The sequence below is a fragment of the Sciurus carolinensis genome, chromosome 3, assembly GCF_902686445.1.
Source record: "Sciurus carolinensis chromosome 3, mSciCar1.2, whole genome shotgun sequence".
NCBI lineage: Eukaryota > Metazoa > Chordata > Mammalia > Rodentia > Sciuridae > Sciurus > Sciurus carolinensis.
This window is the reverse complement of record NC_062215.1, coordinates 147622036-147638886: the sequence shown is the minus strand read 5'-3', so window position 1 is coordinate 147638886 and position 16851 is coordinate 147622036. Positions and strand designations below refer to the sequence as shown.

The 16851-nt window shown below is 38.9% G+C and overlaps 1 protein-coding gene across 1 annotated transcript in view; it reads right to left on the bottom strand.

Annotated features, from left to right (window-relative positions):
• Positions 1-16851, bottom strand: part of Spats2l (spermatogenesis associated serine rich 2 like) — a 159553-nt gene that overhangs the window by 12137 nt on the left and 130565 nt on the right. Inside the window, 1 exon segment of the mRNA XM_047543734.1 lies at positions 3791-3849. Within this exon segment, the coding sequence (XP_047399690.1) occupies positions 3791-3849 (59 nt within the window).

Below are 16851 nucleotides of genomic sequence, written 5' to 3'. Positions count from 1 at the left end.
AATAGATATAAATGGGCCCTAAAATGGGAATGCAGGTGCAAGATCACCAATAAATTCGGAGTTGAAACTCATGCAAATGTGCACGAAAATGAATACTTTGCATCAGCAAGTGTTGGGATGCATTTTACATATAGTCTCATTAACATTTCAAAGCCTTTCATTATGAAAAAAAAGCCTTAAAAGTTGAGATCTAAAGCCAATATTCTTTAGGGGCAAATATTTTCACCTCAAACACATCAATCACAGAAACAAAAAGCAAAAACAAAAACAGATCAGATCTTAAGATGCATTGATCCTATAATTTAAAGTAGAATAATAAGTATGTTTTGAAAGCACCATCCTTTCAGAAATCTGTAGAGGGAGACAGTTCCATATAGCTTAGGTTTTCACTGTGTGTAGGACTTAATATTATTTATGCTCTTTTATAAACAGTATTTGGTATGCTGAAATCCATTTTCTCAATAGGATTTATAAATTCCTTCAAGTTTTTGGAACACATTGGAAGATTGGCTCATATTACTTGAACCATGGAAAATCTTAAGGCTTCTCCACTAATACTCATCAGCAGGTGTGCTCAGAATCCTGGGGGTGGCGGGCGGTGGGGGCAAGTGTCAGAGCAGAAAGGAATCTTTAAGCACAAAGGTTCTCTGAAATCCTTTTTATTCCTGAAAAATTCTTGTGAATTTGGCATTTTACTTTGTAATATGCCAGTGTTCCTGTTAATACAAAGTGATCTTTTCTTCACATATCCTTAGTAAACTTTATACTGAAAGAACATGAATGTGTGGGCCTCCAGTTCCCTGGGTAGACAGATGAAGTTTGAGACCCTAGTACTACAATGTTAAGTTTCTCCATCTGTAAAATGTAGTAACTGTACACATCCTGTGGGGTTACTGTGAGACTAAATGAAATAACATTTGTGAAGTGTTTAATATAGTTAATGTAATCAAAATGCTAATTGTAAATATTAGCAACAAAGTGAGATTTATTCATTGTATTTTTTTGCAATCACATTAGTGTTCTCTAATATTGCATCCCACAGTCTATATACACTAAACTGATTATAATAATTAATTTAACAATTATTCGTGAAGTACCAGCAATCTTCTCAGTGTTGAGTTAGGTGTCATGAAGGACACATGAACTTGTGTTATAATTGAGGAAACATGGTTTATACCCTGTACAAGAAATGGAAAAATATGGTTGAGGCCATAGATAAGCAAGTTCGAGATGGTGGCCACAAAGACAGTTTTGTCCCTGATTCAATGAGGGTACTTAATTCAATCAACTGTGGAGAAGACATATGGTTGACATAGGCGAAGTCACCAGAAAGATACAGAATAATCCCTTGGACCTCCAAGGGACACTGGACCAAGCTATTTACTAATAAGAGCTTTTCCCTTTTTACACGCATACTGTGTCACTATGCTAAGTGTCTAGCATGTACTTTCTCATTATATCTTTGCAATAAGTATTGGAGATAGATACTATTCTTACTCCCCCTATTCTGATAAGAAACCTCATACTTTGAAAAGTTAACAAATGGTTCAAGGTCACATAGTGATTGTGTTTGAAGGCTGGATTTTGACTCAGTTCTGTCTGCCTCCAAAACAAGCAAACTGGTTTTCCCAGGGATGTGGGCATTTCTGAATGGTTTCTAAAACCAGAATCTGCAGCACCAATTGAACAGTTTCAGTTAGGCTGAAAGCTGATTGAGTGTAGGCTGCACATTTATCTGTCTGCTGTTTACCCTACTCTGTAACAGAGTTTAGCATGTAAGGAAGCACACAAGTGAATGTTTATTGGTTGAAGGGATTTTTAAAACAGGGGTCCTTTCCAGAGATGTTCCAAATTCCACAGGTTTTGGCACCTAACATTATTTTTGCAATAAGGAAGAATGAGTATGTGAAACCTGAGGTCTTTTATGAAGCTCTGAGAAAGTGCCGTGCTAGTAACTTTCTAGAGAATCATTTGCATGTGTTGTTGCATTTTTTATTAGGACATGAAACTGAAATAAACTATACCTAAGAAACAAAGTCCCAAAATTCACTTCTACTGAAGAAATCAACAAGTTTCATAAGGATAAAATAATTTCACAATTATAAGGATTGAATAACTATCTAAATGATCCACAGCTTCACTCTGGATCACATTAGTTTCCTTTAATAAAACTTGCTAAATTTTAGATTTATAATTTTGTTTAAAAGCTTTTAAGCATTCTTTGACATTGCAGTCAAAGAAAAAGGGATTTAGCTGAAACCTGGGTGGGGGTGTAGACTGCCATTTCTTCAACTTGTCAGATAAAATGTGGGTAAGGGTAAAGAATTTAAAATGCCCAGGAAACAGGATTGTAAAGCTAAATTGCAGCTGAAAAATACATAATCTTAGGGGTCCTGTTTTAGAAGACTGAATTCAATAATAAGAGAGTCTCAGTATGTCTGTTTGTAATCTTTTTTCATTATTATTTTTTAATTTGTTTTAATTAGTTGTACATGACAGTAGAATGCATTTATACATTGTGATAAATTATACATGAATGGAGTGTAATTTTTCATTTTTCTGATTGTACATATTATAATCTTGTCTCCCTGAAACTTCTAACCATGAGCCTCCGCCTGTATAGGAAGGCAAATCTTCACTTATTGAGTAACGTTACCACAGTGAAAAGGTTCAGACATAAACAAATGAATTAAAATAAATCAAACTTAGAATGTTGATATTTTGTGTTATATTTAGGAAAAATTTCGCAATGATCAAGATAATTTGGAGTGTGTTCATGATTTAAATAGAGAATTTGGTACATTAAGCAATCTAACTTGTGATTCCAATTTAGAACATGGAACTGATTTTCTTTTGTGGTTTTAAGTTGGCAGGTATCAGCATATTTGATGAAGTTTGCAAACAGAATTGGAGTGTTTTAAGAAAACTTCATTTAGTACATCTGTAAATTTAAATTACTAATCTTATTCACAAGTTGCTTAAAAGCTTGGGACTATTTTGCTTGCTAGGGTTGTGTCTTGTCAGGCACTTGAAGTGCTTGAAAAAAGTCAGAAATATTTATATATATAAAATTCAAAATGTTGAGAGAATTAAGTTTCAAATGAGATGAATTTTTAGGGGAATTTAATTTGATAAACTTGAGTTAATTGAATCTGAAAAAGAACAAGTGAAAATGACTGTATAAATAATATAGCAAGATTAATAAGTTATAAAGGTTTAACAATGAATATCTTAAAATTTAATACTAAATTCATTGTTACCTTAAATCTGATTAAGTATAAGTCCTTCAAGTGTAAGTTCTTCCTAAGAATGAAAGTCCCCTTGAACTTTCAAATACCAACTGGCACTCATTAATTACTGAGTATTCTTTTTTTTAAAAGATTTATTATTATTATTATTATTTTTAATGCCACTTTGTTTTCTATTTTTTTTTAGTTGTAGATGGACACAATACCTTTATTTCATTTATTTATTTATTTTTATGTGGTGCTGAGGATCGAACCTAGTGTCTCGCACGTGCTAGGCAAGTGCTTTACCACTGAGCTACAATCCCAGATCCTGAGTGAGTATTCTGCCATACACTCATACTGAGGGGGTGCCACAGTTCTGTCCTTCTGCCAGATGATGTAACTGTGGTTCCTAGGGGATCAGTGACTTGACTAAGGTTACATGATCCAGGATTTCCATGTGAATTTTAGAACCTGCTCAGAATCTAATACCACTGTCAATCTGACTTTTGGATTGCTTCTGGTTAGGAGGCACCTAATCAAATAACCATGTGTCTACTTACTGGCTTCTTCTTTAACTTTATCCATTTCTGCCATTAATGAAACTTCTTTGTCAATGATGCTGGGAAAAACAAAAACAACAGCAAAGAATGCTTAATCAAAAATAAACTTTTAATAGGCACTAGAAGTAAAATAAAAATGATTTTCATTAAACAAAATATCAAATTACCATAAATATTTCTATGCTACAATGCCAGCAGCACACTCTGTCTCTCCAAAACTGAGGCAACATGGAAGGGATGTTCCCAAGGATTACATAGTGACATCTGCTGATTAAATCATTGTCAACACATCTAAAAAAAAAAGGCTTTCAGACTTTCAGAATTGTGCTGCTTTGAATTTAAATTTGGGTGTATTTTTGCCCTATATATTCCAAAGTTCCAAAACAACATAACCAGTATTTGAAAAGCTGGCACTTGGTCACCAATGATGTAGCTATCAAATATCTTTGTGCTCTACTCTCTGAGATTCTGGCTGGAAGTGAGTGAGGTGGGCTCAATTCTGATGCAGAGTCCTGGGATCGGAATTTGACAAATATGATCCAGGACAATCCTTCTGCTTGCTCTGCAATATGATCTTTGCCTTTTTTATTCTCCCAAACAGGAATTTATAGGTTCTAATGAACTTCTTCCTATGATATTTCATTTATTTCTTGGTTAGTCCTTTGAGAAGGTATTACCTGCAAAAGTGATTATTTTTCCAAGTCTGTTTGTCTTTCATCCCAACCGCTAACCCCTTATTTCCTTCCCTTCCCCAAAGTGACGACTCATTGTAATTTCTTCATAGATTTTTAGGTCTATATGAACACAAAAGTCACATACTCTTTTTCTTTTCTTTCTTTCTTTCTTTCTTTCTTTCTTTTTTTTCTTTTCGGCTGATGGCAGATAATTTATTTTTATTTATTTATTTACTTATTTTTATATTTTTATTTTCAGACTGCATTTTGATTCATTGTACATATATGTGTGTGTACCTATGTGTGTATATATATGTACATATATGCAAACACACACACATATGACATAGGAATTTTGGGGAGTCCATCTTGATAGTATTACGATTTAATCTAAAAACATTAACACTAATTTAATATTGGTAAATATCTGCTCAGTATTCAAATTTCCCAGGTTGTTCTATAAATCTTTTTAATACTTTGTCTAAACCAAATAAATAAGGCCTGTTCGTTGCATTTGATTGCCTCTTGTGTTTTAATTCATAGGTTCCCTCTCATTTTCTTTGCAATTTATTTGAAGAAATCAGGTTCTTTGTCCTAAAATTGACCAAGGTCTGAATTTTACTAACTACATCTCCACATTATTATTTACCCACCCTTTTTGTTTTTTTTTCCTACAAATTTGTTATTATATATAGAAGTTTGGTGAGATTCAGGTTTGATTTTTTTTCATAAAATACTTCATAAGTATGTTTTTTATGTGTGTGCTCATGAAATTATGCAACATAAACTATTCCTCCTGAAAAAAAAATCAAATCTGAGTGTCATCAAGGTTCTGCATCTAATAAAGAATTTATTGTAAATAACAAAGGGCATCTCACTTTTAGTTATTGGAATCCACTGATAATCATTGCCTAGATCAATAGGATTTGCATAATGGCTATATTCAAGTTCTATCACTCCTTCATTTTTATACTGGAATCCTATAAAGAGACAGTTTCCTTGACCAGCTATTTGGTTATGATGAAGCATAGTTTGTATAGGAAAGGCAAGATAAGTGTTTGATTCTCAACTTTTAATTATCAGTTTTCAAAATGATAATCGGTTCCTTAATATCCTCCAAAGGTGACCAATGGAGGTGTTTGTTTTTTTTTTCTTTTTGTATAGTTTAATTATAAACTCATGTCCAACATGCTTCAATACATTGCAGCTATCATCCTTGTTACTACTCAGATTGTTCTATCAGGTGTACTTTTTTCCCCTCCATCAGACTTACTTTCAAATTTAGTATTGAAAAATGTATTTCTTCTTAAGAATTCTGCAATATTTGTCAGGGGAAGAAGGGCTCTTTAGGTTGTATCTATAGCACTTTGGGGCTCCTCTACTAGAGGATGTAATGTAAACACTTGGAGAATGAGGACTGGACTGACCGAGAAGCAACTCTTTCCAAGCAGGAAATCCTAATGGAAAGAACTGAAGTGTTCAACGAATGGCAAATCCTCCAGTCCTGGGCTCAGAGTCTTATCCCGTAGACAGCATTAGCTTCCCCATGACGCATATGGCTCAAGGTCACTGGATATGACTGCTGTTGTATAACCAGTATATCAGGAAACCTGCACCTTCTTTATTGACATTACGTAGATATGATGTCAATGTGTTTTAAATATAGGAAATGCATGATACTGAATGGCATATACTGAGAAGAAAGTATTCCACCCCTGTTCCAGCTTGGTTCCCCTCCGTGGAGGTCTTCAATGTTATAAGTTTCTTGTATTTCTTTCCAAAGTCCAACCATGAACAAATCAGCATATATCTGGCAACTGTATGAAATGGTGGGCTGAGTCAATGGGCTTTGTGATTCTGTGATTATAAGGTATACCGAGCTTCTCTGTCAAGTTCACTAATGCAGCCTTATGGAGGCAAGTGTGTTCTTCTTGTTATTTTTTTTTTTTATTTTTATTTTTTTGTTGGTTTGTTTGTTGGTTTTCCTACAACTTTCTAGGGCACTTCCATTTTAGTTTAGGAAAACAGAGGCTAATGGAAAAACTGTTCAGGAGATAAGGAGAGCATAGAGATTTTGGAGTTGGGGTCCATACTATGGTTAAACAACTCTACCTGAGAACATGAGAGAGGGGGGGGGGAGAGAGATAGAGAAAGAGAGAGAGAGAGAGAGAGAGAGAGAGAGAGAGAGAGAAATAAATTGATTGATTGAGCAAGAAGGCTGGGCTGGGCAGAAGAATTTCTCCAGCAGCCAGAATGTTTCCTCTGCCATTGTTGAGGGGACTGCTGTGGACCTTGCTTGGGATGTCCGTATCTTCACTATGTTCACTATGCTCCCCGCAGTTAGCTTGGATGTATGAGGAGACACGCACGTGTAAACTGAGGAAGTGGCTGGGTTTCATATCTGGATCAATAGGAGGCTGAACAGAAAGGAAGAGGCAGAGCCTGAAGACCCAGTGAGTGTGAGAATACGAAACCTACCCCCAACACCCAGAGCTGGCTTTGTACTTCCTCAGGACGTGGAACAGGAGGCTAGGAAAACTCAGTGGACTTAAGGGCTGGGCAACCTGAGCTGACTTATGGGTTAAAAAATGATGGTGCTACGGGTCATGCGAGACTTGCAGGTAGCTTGTGCTCCATTCTCTTCACCAGTGGAGTGAGGCAGAGTTGCACAAGGTTTTGGATGGTTGGACGGGAATATGCCAGAGAGAGGAAATCCTAGTGGAAAGAAGTGATATGTGCAGTGAATGGCAAATCCTCCAGTCCTGGGCTCAGAGCCTCATCTGTAGACAGCATCAGCTTCCCCAGAAGTGGAAAGAGTGACAAAACATTCATTCGCTTGAACGATATTTGCTGACTGTCTGTCATGTGCCAGCCAAGGGTTTGGAGGCTGGAAGTACAGCATTGAGAATAAAGATAAGATAAGACAGGGAAGGGAAGGGAAGGGAAGGGAAGGGAAGGGAAGGGAAGGGAAGGGAAGGGAAGGGAAGGGAAGGGAAGGGAGGAGGAAGGAAGGAAGGAAGGAAAGAAAAGGAAAAAAATTCCACTCTTGGGGAGCCTACATTATTTTTGCAAGAGCTGAAAAGAATGTGAGAGGATCTCCAAGACTCGGGTGAAATAGTAAAAAACAGAGGGAAGAAAATGGTGTTGGCAGGAAGAATTAATTACAACTAGAAGACTTTTAAACGAGAACCCCAGGTTTTGAGAGATGTATGCACACAACTAAGGGAAATACAAGCATGTGACATAAGATTGGCTTGTGCTCAGATGCCCTGTGGCTGGGAGAGAAACAGACTGCAGTGGGAGTGCCCAGATGTCCCCACATCATCACAAGCCCCACCAACCCTATCCCCAAACCAAGCAGAGACCTTGGAGGCTGGGAATTCTGCCAGCTGTGTGTTAGGTGGAGATAATGGTATGGGAAGGGGTCTTTGTTAATTTCTTTACTAGCTACAAGTTCATGGGAGATTTTGGTCGATTAAATTTGTTAACAAAATTTTGTGCACAGTTTACAAGATGGACACAGGGAGTTTACAAGATGGACATTTGGGGGATAGTACCCATCCCCAGAACTAACACATGTTAAACAGAGCAAGATATTCACACAATGGTTACTTTAGACCTTCTGTGCTAGCAGCAGGAAGGATAAAGGTTTACACAATAAATCGTTACTCTGTTTAATGCACACACCTGGGGATATGAAAAAGCCTGTGAAGCTGGCATCAAACCATGCTTCCATTCCTCTGGGTATTTCAACAAAGGAAAAGTCCTGAGGCATTAGAGTAATTCACGCACTGTTCTCTATGTATGACTGCTTTCAAAACTCATGTGCTTAAAGGTCAACCAAGGTTCTCTGCTGAATCAGGACCCTGCTCTCAACGAATGGACTGTAGCAAACCAAGATCAGGGGCCAGCCTGAGGCAGAAAATCCTGACCCTCCCCTGAGACTCTCACCCCCTGGGACTCGAGTATTCCTTGGGTTTGCTTTTAAAGCAGGAGGCATGTGGAGGGAGGAATAACCATGGGGAGTGGGTGTGGCGGAAGTAGTAGTATAACCAGCCTGTCCTTTGCCTGTCAGACAGTGAGGAGCTGGCATCACAGCAAGCTGAACTCCAGACTAAAAGAAAGGCCATGTCTAAAACCTTCCACAGGCTCACAAATACTGGGTGTCACATCCAGCTTTGTGAGTAATTCATCAGTGCCGGTGCTGCTGAATCTCCTTAGAGGAACCAGGACAGACACCCGCTGAAGTGATGCCTGATGGAAACAACTCTGCAGCCCGGGGAAGGACTGAGTGTGTTTGGCAGAACCCTGGTGTGTAGATATCAGATGTGGCGGGAGGAGGGAGGCCACCCAAGAGGAATGACATTCAGGGTTGATGAGTCATAGAAAAATCACAGTGTCATGGGCCATGTTCCTACTGGGGAAGCAGAAAGGTCACATACTTGCTTTCGAGGTACTCCTGTCAGTCAGAGATCAGTCTTCAGTTGTCCCCAGATGGGAGCTGATCAGAACTAGCAGTTTCTGAGTGCGGACTGCAGGCCAGGCTCATCAGCAGAGTGCTAGTGCCTTACTGGAATGCTTCTTTGAAGCATTGTGGGGCCCCAGGAAGTACGAGCCCTGCTGTCTCCTTGCCCAGGGCCCTGGCACGTGCCCTTCCCTTGGCCTTGAAGAGTCTCCTCCTCAAGCTCCTCTCTTTATCTGATTTAAGTCCTCCTTGCAGTCTTAGCTTAATCATCACTTCCTCAGATAGCTCTGAGTTTTTAAAAACTTCTGCTCAACCCTATGATCTTAGATTCTCAAGGGTTGCTCAACAAAAATTGCCTGATAGTGATGAATGTAAGAAAAGAACAACGCATTCATTTTTCTACAGCATAACAATGATGAAAATTCTTAACTGGCATATTGTGGTGCTTGCAAATAAATCATGTTTATGCAAAAGTCCATGACTTTGGGTCCTGGATAGAATCTAATCATTTAAGACAAGCTTATGAGTACAAGTGTAATGATATTCACCAGACGGGGTTTGGCTCTGAATCAAAACAGGTAGTTGATGATTCTGTTTGCAAATTGGGTTGGTTTATTGTTGAAATGTGTGCTTTCCCCACTCATCTAAAATTCTAAGTATTGAATGGTTTTGCTTTTCCACAGGGATCCTCCCTACTTGACAAAAATACAGAACTCTTTAATTGGCTTGGACTTAGGATGTATCAAACGTGTTCTATATAAACAGAGAGCCCATAAAACCCACGCTGACCTCACGTTTCAGACCTGCCCTTTATCCTTCCCAAACCACAGCTTCTTTTATCTAAACTGCTTGGAGAGTAAAATTTTATTTTGTTGTCATAAAAAAGCTTTTATTATCAAAGCAATAAGGTGTAAGGAGGAGATTACCATGGCAAAGACTTTATGGTTTATTATATAGTTAATCACAGAGATAAAGTGTCATTTCTTAAAAATGTTTCCACTGTCTTGATTCCTTTCTGTGGGGAACTAATAATAACAGTAATAAAAAGAATCAGAAAGCCTCTTTAGGAGAATAGATTTATGATTTTCTGCTCTGTGACAGACTCATCTTTAAATCTAGAGCCCAAGACACTGAGTGACACAAATGCTTCGTTGGGGATCTTGGATGAGCCATGTCTGGCCGAGTGTTCTTCAAAAATAAAGATGTTATCTACGATTGGGAGGCAGCCATGATTGATAAGAACTGCTGGGGGATTGCTGAGGGATGAAGGCAGAATTTCAAAAGGAATTTAATGAAATTTGTCTGTAACAACAGAGTTGGATGTTGAAGAGTTAAAACTAGGCCACATCCCACCTCTGAAACATTTGCCTCAGGGAGACTGGAGAGAGAGAAATTGCCCTTGTTCATCTGATTCTAGACAATTACACTTCAGGACCTTCTGTGGGCAGAACGTGCTTCAACTGGTGCTTCATTAACTCATCCCCTGCCAAGCAGATAAGGCAGGCTGGGAGGATCAGGAGGGAGACATAGGCTGGTGAGGGGCTTGGCAGAGCGGGCTGGCTGTACAGGAACCTGCATCCCCAGCCTCATTGCAAAGAATGAGAAGGCTTGGGAGAAGGGATTCTAACTAATGCTAGTGGAATGTTCTACGCCCCTTGGCCTCTCCCAAATAGTGCAAGGCAGGCAAATGAGGGACAAGTCCTAAAGCCAGGCTTCCTGGTGTGAAGACTTTCCATTTCTTTCGCTACAGAAGAAAGAGTAATGTAAGAACATTTCTCCCACCCTGGCCTCTGCTTCGTATTACTGCACAGGAGTAAGACCTGTGGTGCTACCTGGGCTTCAGACCGCCCAGCAGTGCCCACTGGCTGCTAGAGGAGCCTTGAGCTGGGGAGCTCCATTCGCCCTTCACTATCTAGTGCTGAAGGAAGAAACAACTGTATTGCCTGAGTGAGGGGATCTTGTCTATCAGGTGGAGAGGAGGAAAGCTTCCTCTATACATTTAAGGCATAGTGTACCACTCCCAGTACCATGCGTACCATTTCCTGTTCAACTTCCTGAGTACCCAGTGATTCCTGAACCCAGGGGAAAAGGTAAGGTTTCAGCTCACCCATTTCTCAACCATTGCAGCTGTCAATAAAGTCTCTTCCCTGGTTTGACAGACACAAGTGCAGCAAGATGTGTATTCCTAGGGTCAGGAGGAGTTCTAACTACAAATGGGGCCTGTCTCTTGCATGCTACCAGTTCCTGGTTCTTTCTCTATTGAACTCTGTCCATCCTGTATGCTGGTTACTGGGGTCACTACTCCTTGTCCTCCACTTCTCATGTGATTCTGTCCACTGAAGTCTATTCCAGTGGAGAAACATCTCTTCTACCCCTCTCTCCACTTCTACTGTCCCTGGTTTAATTCTCATTATCAAACAGTTGCTACATTTATTTATTTTTTTCTACACTGCTGGAATTCCTGGAATTTTACCTTCTCCTGTGTACATTTTTGCATTTAGATTATGTAACAAACTGAATTCTTTTCATGACTGGAAAAACATAATGGGATTCTCTTTTTCTGAATGCAACAATGGCAACACAAAGGATTCTTGAATTCCAGTGTTGTTTGGTAAACATGCAACACCAACGTACAGGTCCACAGTATGAAGAATAGAGTTGGGATACAACCCTTGGAACAGTTGCTTACCAATCATGATTATGGTGAAAATAAAGTGCCTCCAAGCACAAACCACACTCAATAATACAAAGTAAAGTGGACATCCCTCTGTCAATGAAAAACTGTACTTCACTTACCAATCAGGCTGAACCCATTTTATTTCTATTTATCAGATGTAATATATTATGTGAACATCTTAGTCTGCATATTTTATGTTGAAATCATACAATGATTTGAAATCACAGTTAATGAATATTTCATTGTACTGTCTGAGGTGCATTTCTGAAATGAAACACATATATATTTAATGTTGAAGACTAACTTTCAACTTTTATAAACTTCTTGAGTTCCTCAAAAAGGATGTAGTTAATTAAATAAAAACCCCAAAGTGATTCCTTTTTCTTCTTGCAATTTTTAAAATGACAAAGAGTCACAAAATCCCATATGTCTACAAATCCCATGATATCAAATGTTCAACTGGAAAGTATCCCTCCATTTAAAATTTCACATATAACTCTGCTTAATAATACAATTTATCTTTGCTAGCTACTTCCTAGTCTCTTTCAGCAGGGATCACTGTTCAGGAAAAGTACCTTAACTATATTTCAGTTTCTAGAAAAATAACAGGACTTAAGCCCCCAGGGGAAAAGAATGCAAACTAGTCTATCCATGGATTAATTGTCTTATAACACAAGAGTACCATTTAAAGAACTGAGTTGATGTTCTTCACATTTTTAAAATTTCATTTTGTAAGCTTATTTTAAAAACTGGAAAATATAGAAAGCAGGATAAAAGAAAACAAATTTCAAAATAAAGTAAGGCAAAATCCTGCTTTGTCTCCTACACAAAATAGAGCCATCCACTTTGAACACTCTATTATATTTGCTTCCAAAAACATTTTTGGAAAAAAAAATTGGGAGGGGTTATCCATGCCAATGCCATCATGGTTGTTGAACATAAATAACTTGGGAACAGAAACTGTAGCAGATGTGGAGGTAAAAGAACAATCAGAAATGCTGGCCTAGATCCAAACCAAGTCAGCCAGGTCCGGTCTCCATGGCCCTTGGTCTCCTGGAAGCCTCCTGAGTTCCTTGGCTCCAATTTGAAGAGGGGAAGGAACATACCCACCTGGCCCCTCTGGTCTCATGTGCTGCCACTCACTCATAATGCCCTGTTCTAGTCAGTGGCTTTCAAAGTGGGGGCACAGACTAATTATTAAACTCTTATGTACTTATACTTTTATTCTAAAAAGTAGACTTTCCTAATCTTTACTATACAGATCAACAGTAGTTCATGTATATAATTTAGAAATGACTTCTGATTTGAGAGGGATGTATTCAAAATTCATTGATGGAGTTTCTCCCAGAGAATTTATTTCTCCCAGAGTATATCATGGTCCTTCATGCTTTCTGGTTCCTTTATTGTTCCTTCTGTATGGAATCTTCTTTCTCCCTTCTCCATCTGGCAAATTTCTAGTCTTCCAGCTCAAATGCCACCATTGTGATGGACCCTTTCCTGACTAGTCAGTATTTGCCATCCTGCTTATGCAGCTCATTTTTACATGAAACCACTAGACCTTGGGCTTTTTAAGGAAAGAGATTGCCTTAATCCATTAGTATTTTTGACAGGGTTCCTTCAAGTGTGTGCTCAGAGCACTTACATTTGTACTTGCTAAACTCACCAAATGCAGACTCCTGTCCCTTATCCATGAAATCAGAATCTCTGGAAATGGGCCCTGATGTTGCCTGTGCACACAGAAGTTTGGGAAGTAGAGGCTTGGCACACACTCAGTCTGCCTACTGAATGGATGAATGAGGGAATGGGAAGAGAGGTAGAGAGAGGCATGGCAAAAGATGAAAGGGGATGGAGAGCTGGCAACCATGGCCATTCAGAATCAGGGGTCCCTGTGCCTTAATCCTCTCTTCCTCAAGCAAGGAACAGTAAAAGTGATGAATATCCATGTCTCATACCTGGGATCCACTGTGTGCTAACTACACAAAGCCAGAGAAGGATAGCCTGAAGCCTGAAACTTAACCAGCTTCAGGACTAGAATATGCTAGAATATATCTCACTTTATACCACATGCCTCCTAACTAGAGGTTAATAAACCTTGGAAAATGGGACTTTTACTAGAGTATGGCCTAGTAAGAATCAAGAGTTTATAATCATTGAAAGACACATAGAAGGAATTCTGTTGACTTCCTGTGCAGCCTTGCTTTATAATTTTTTGCTGTCTTAGCTGACGAATGTCCAAAAGTGTTCCTTAGTCTCACTTTGTACCAGTCTAATAAGTGGAAATAAGCTTTAAGACCCATTCTGAAATTGTAGCCTAAAACAGCCCCCTTTTAAATGCTATAATGCATTTGATATTTGTGCTATTATGTAAGAACAATGCAGTTCATTGTATTTTCCCAGCAAAATCAGATTATATTATACATTTTAAAGAGAGATCATACTAGTACCCTATGGGAATGTATCAGTAGAATAATTTGCTTAATTCTTTCTTATATTGTCATTCTATGATGAAAACCAACAATTTCTTTTCAGAAGCATGTTACCAGACTGGTTGATGGGTAACCTTCATTTGCTGAAACGATTCAGAAATCTTTTCAGATTTCAAGCTGAAATGAGGATCAACTTCTTGTCCTCAGTTCTTATTGTGAGTCTATTATTCTGCAAAGGAGGCTGCAGTGAAACAGAATGAACTTCCAATGCCAAGTGTGCAGCTGACATAACGTATGGAGGTAATCCAACCATGCAGCTCAGGAAGGCTATTAATATGAGGTGCTATTTATGCTGGTTTCCTGGGACTGCACCTAAACTGAAAAGGCCAGTTTGGTATTTTTTGTATTTATCAACCTGTTCTTCCTTCATGCCAACTGATTCATTCAGTCCTCGTAGTGGCCCTGGGGAAACATCTAATGCAGAGAAAAACTTCAGGGAGGAAAGAAAATAGGAAAAGAGACACTTTCACCTCCAAAGAGTGAGCTATACCTATTTAGAATGACACATATTCACAAATGAGGCAAGATTTGAAATACACAGTACCACAGGGACTGGCCTTAGTCACAAAGTCACAGGAACCTTGAGTTTTTCCATGTTATATGGTATTTGCCCTTTTCACAATTTCAGAATGGTTCCTGGAGCTTGTTTCGTTTTATTGTACTGGTGCAGAGTGAGGAAAAGGAGTCATTTTGGGCAATTTGTCAGCTAGACAGCAACAAAAACCATCTATATGGCTCTCTTGAGGCATAAATATATTTATTAGCCTCTTCTATTATTGTCTCTGGGTATCCTTGGCAAGTGCATGCTCTTCCCCACACAGTATATTCTTTTAAAATTTCACATAGTATGGAATATTGGGTGTGGAGGGAAAGTACAAATTTGATTAATTTTCTTGGTATAGTGCTTTGTACAAGTCATGGGCAGGTGGGCACTCGGAAGAACCATTTGATAAGAAAGGGAGATTTGTCACAAAGTGTTGTTTGTACAGGTTTTGATCAATAGGAAATCATACTCATTTGTACAGCAGAAGAACAAAGGGACCTTTTATTAAATTTCTTTTAAAAATTTAAAACACTTTCCATACTCTTGAATTTATTAAAAAAAACAGAAACAAAAAAAATATACATAGCCTAAACTCTGAATTTCTGTTTTCATTACATGCTTCATTTCAGAAGCTGGTAAAATCTAGTAAGTGTTCCTAATAATTAAATAGGCAATTGAAAGCACTTGAAATCACCATATAACAAATGCCAAGTGGCTCGAGAGGCTCCTAACATGAGTTCTCCTACTGGCAATCCCATCATAAGCCACCTTGTTGAGTGGCACAGAGAAAAGGACCACACAACCCTGCTACCCCACATACCCACCATTCCAGAGTGCCCACCAGGAATGCTCACTGTTTGGGCCACAATGGCTTCACAACAGAGTCTCTACTCATTCGCCATGCTTACCTCAACATCTTTCATGTGACTGAACTCCTAAGCCAAGTTCACTTGTTGTCATAGCATCTGTTTTATGACACAGATGTGATACTAGTGTCCTGTTCATCTAGTCTTTCTTATACTTTCCTATTAAAGTGGATGTAGTCCATAATTCCAATGATTCACCTAAGTAAGAGGGTAATTAAATGGTCGAAAAGTATTTGTTCAAATACCCCGTGCCATAAGACATGCAAAAAGACCTTCTGTTTCATTCAGTGTCAACGGCATAAGGGCTGGCACACCTGAGTACACCACTGACATTGGAGTTCCTGGACATAGGCCATGTGTGCCCAGGAACACCAAGTAATATTGCTGACTGGCTGAAACCACAGAAGAAGAATGACTCCAAATAGATGCTTAATGGAACAATTCCCCCACTGTATTTATCTTTACATGCCTCAGATCTTCATCCTAATCCTGGTCCCCACTGTGATATTTGGTTTTATTGCAAAATGAGAAAAAGGACTCAGGTACAGACAGAATGGCTAATGAAAGTGACTGCCTGTCATTAGCTACAAACTTCGGTTCTTAATTTTTCCATTTTCTTCTAAGGACTGAGTTGAATTCTATAATGAAAAACAGACAAAAACAGCAAAGCCCTCAATTTTCTATACTACAATATAATTGTTTTTCTGATCTCAAGGAGACAAAAATGTAATTTGACCTTTAAAACATGTAGCTAGAAGGTTTATGTTTCAGGCAGTATGGAAAAAACATTACTTAGGACACTGATTGAAAAGAGAAGGCATTACACTATGTTCTTTGAGGTATGTGATTGGCAAGGAAATTCCCCCTCTTATATCTCCAGCGCTGGTTTCAGAGGGCAGCTGGGGGACAGACAGATGCTCAGGGGTGTTGCAAAGGGAGGAGTTCCCTTTCCTTAAGGAGCTGCAGCAGAACTGATGTACTCTTGCCCAAGAGTATCAGTACTGCCAGCTAGTTCTTTGTTGTGGGAGAATGGGAAGGAAGGGTGAGGGGAAAGGGGCTGTCCTGTGTGTTCCAGGCTGGTTAGCAGCATCCCTGGCCCCTACTTACTAGAAGCTGGTAGCACTCCCTCCTTGCAGTTGTGACAATCAGGAAGTGGCCAGACCAACTGTCTCCTGAGGGCCAAATTCACCCAATTGAGAACAATTGCTCTGACCCCAGACACATGATTCCCTTTGTGAGCCTCTCAACCAGTGATTTGCAACTATAGATGCACAAGAGAATCACCTTGGTATTTTTTTCTTTAAATACCTATTCCTGTGACCACCAAAATCACAATGTGGGGTGGGGGA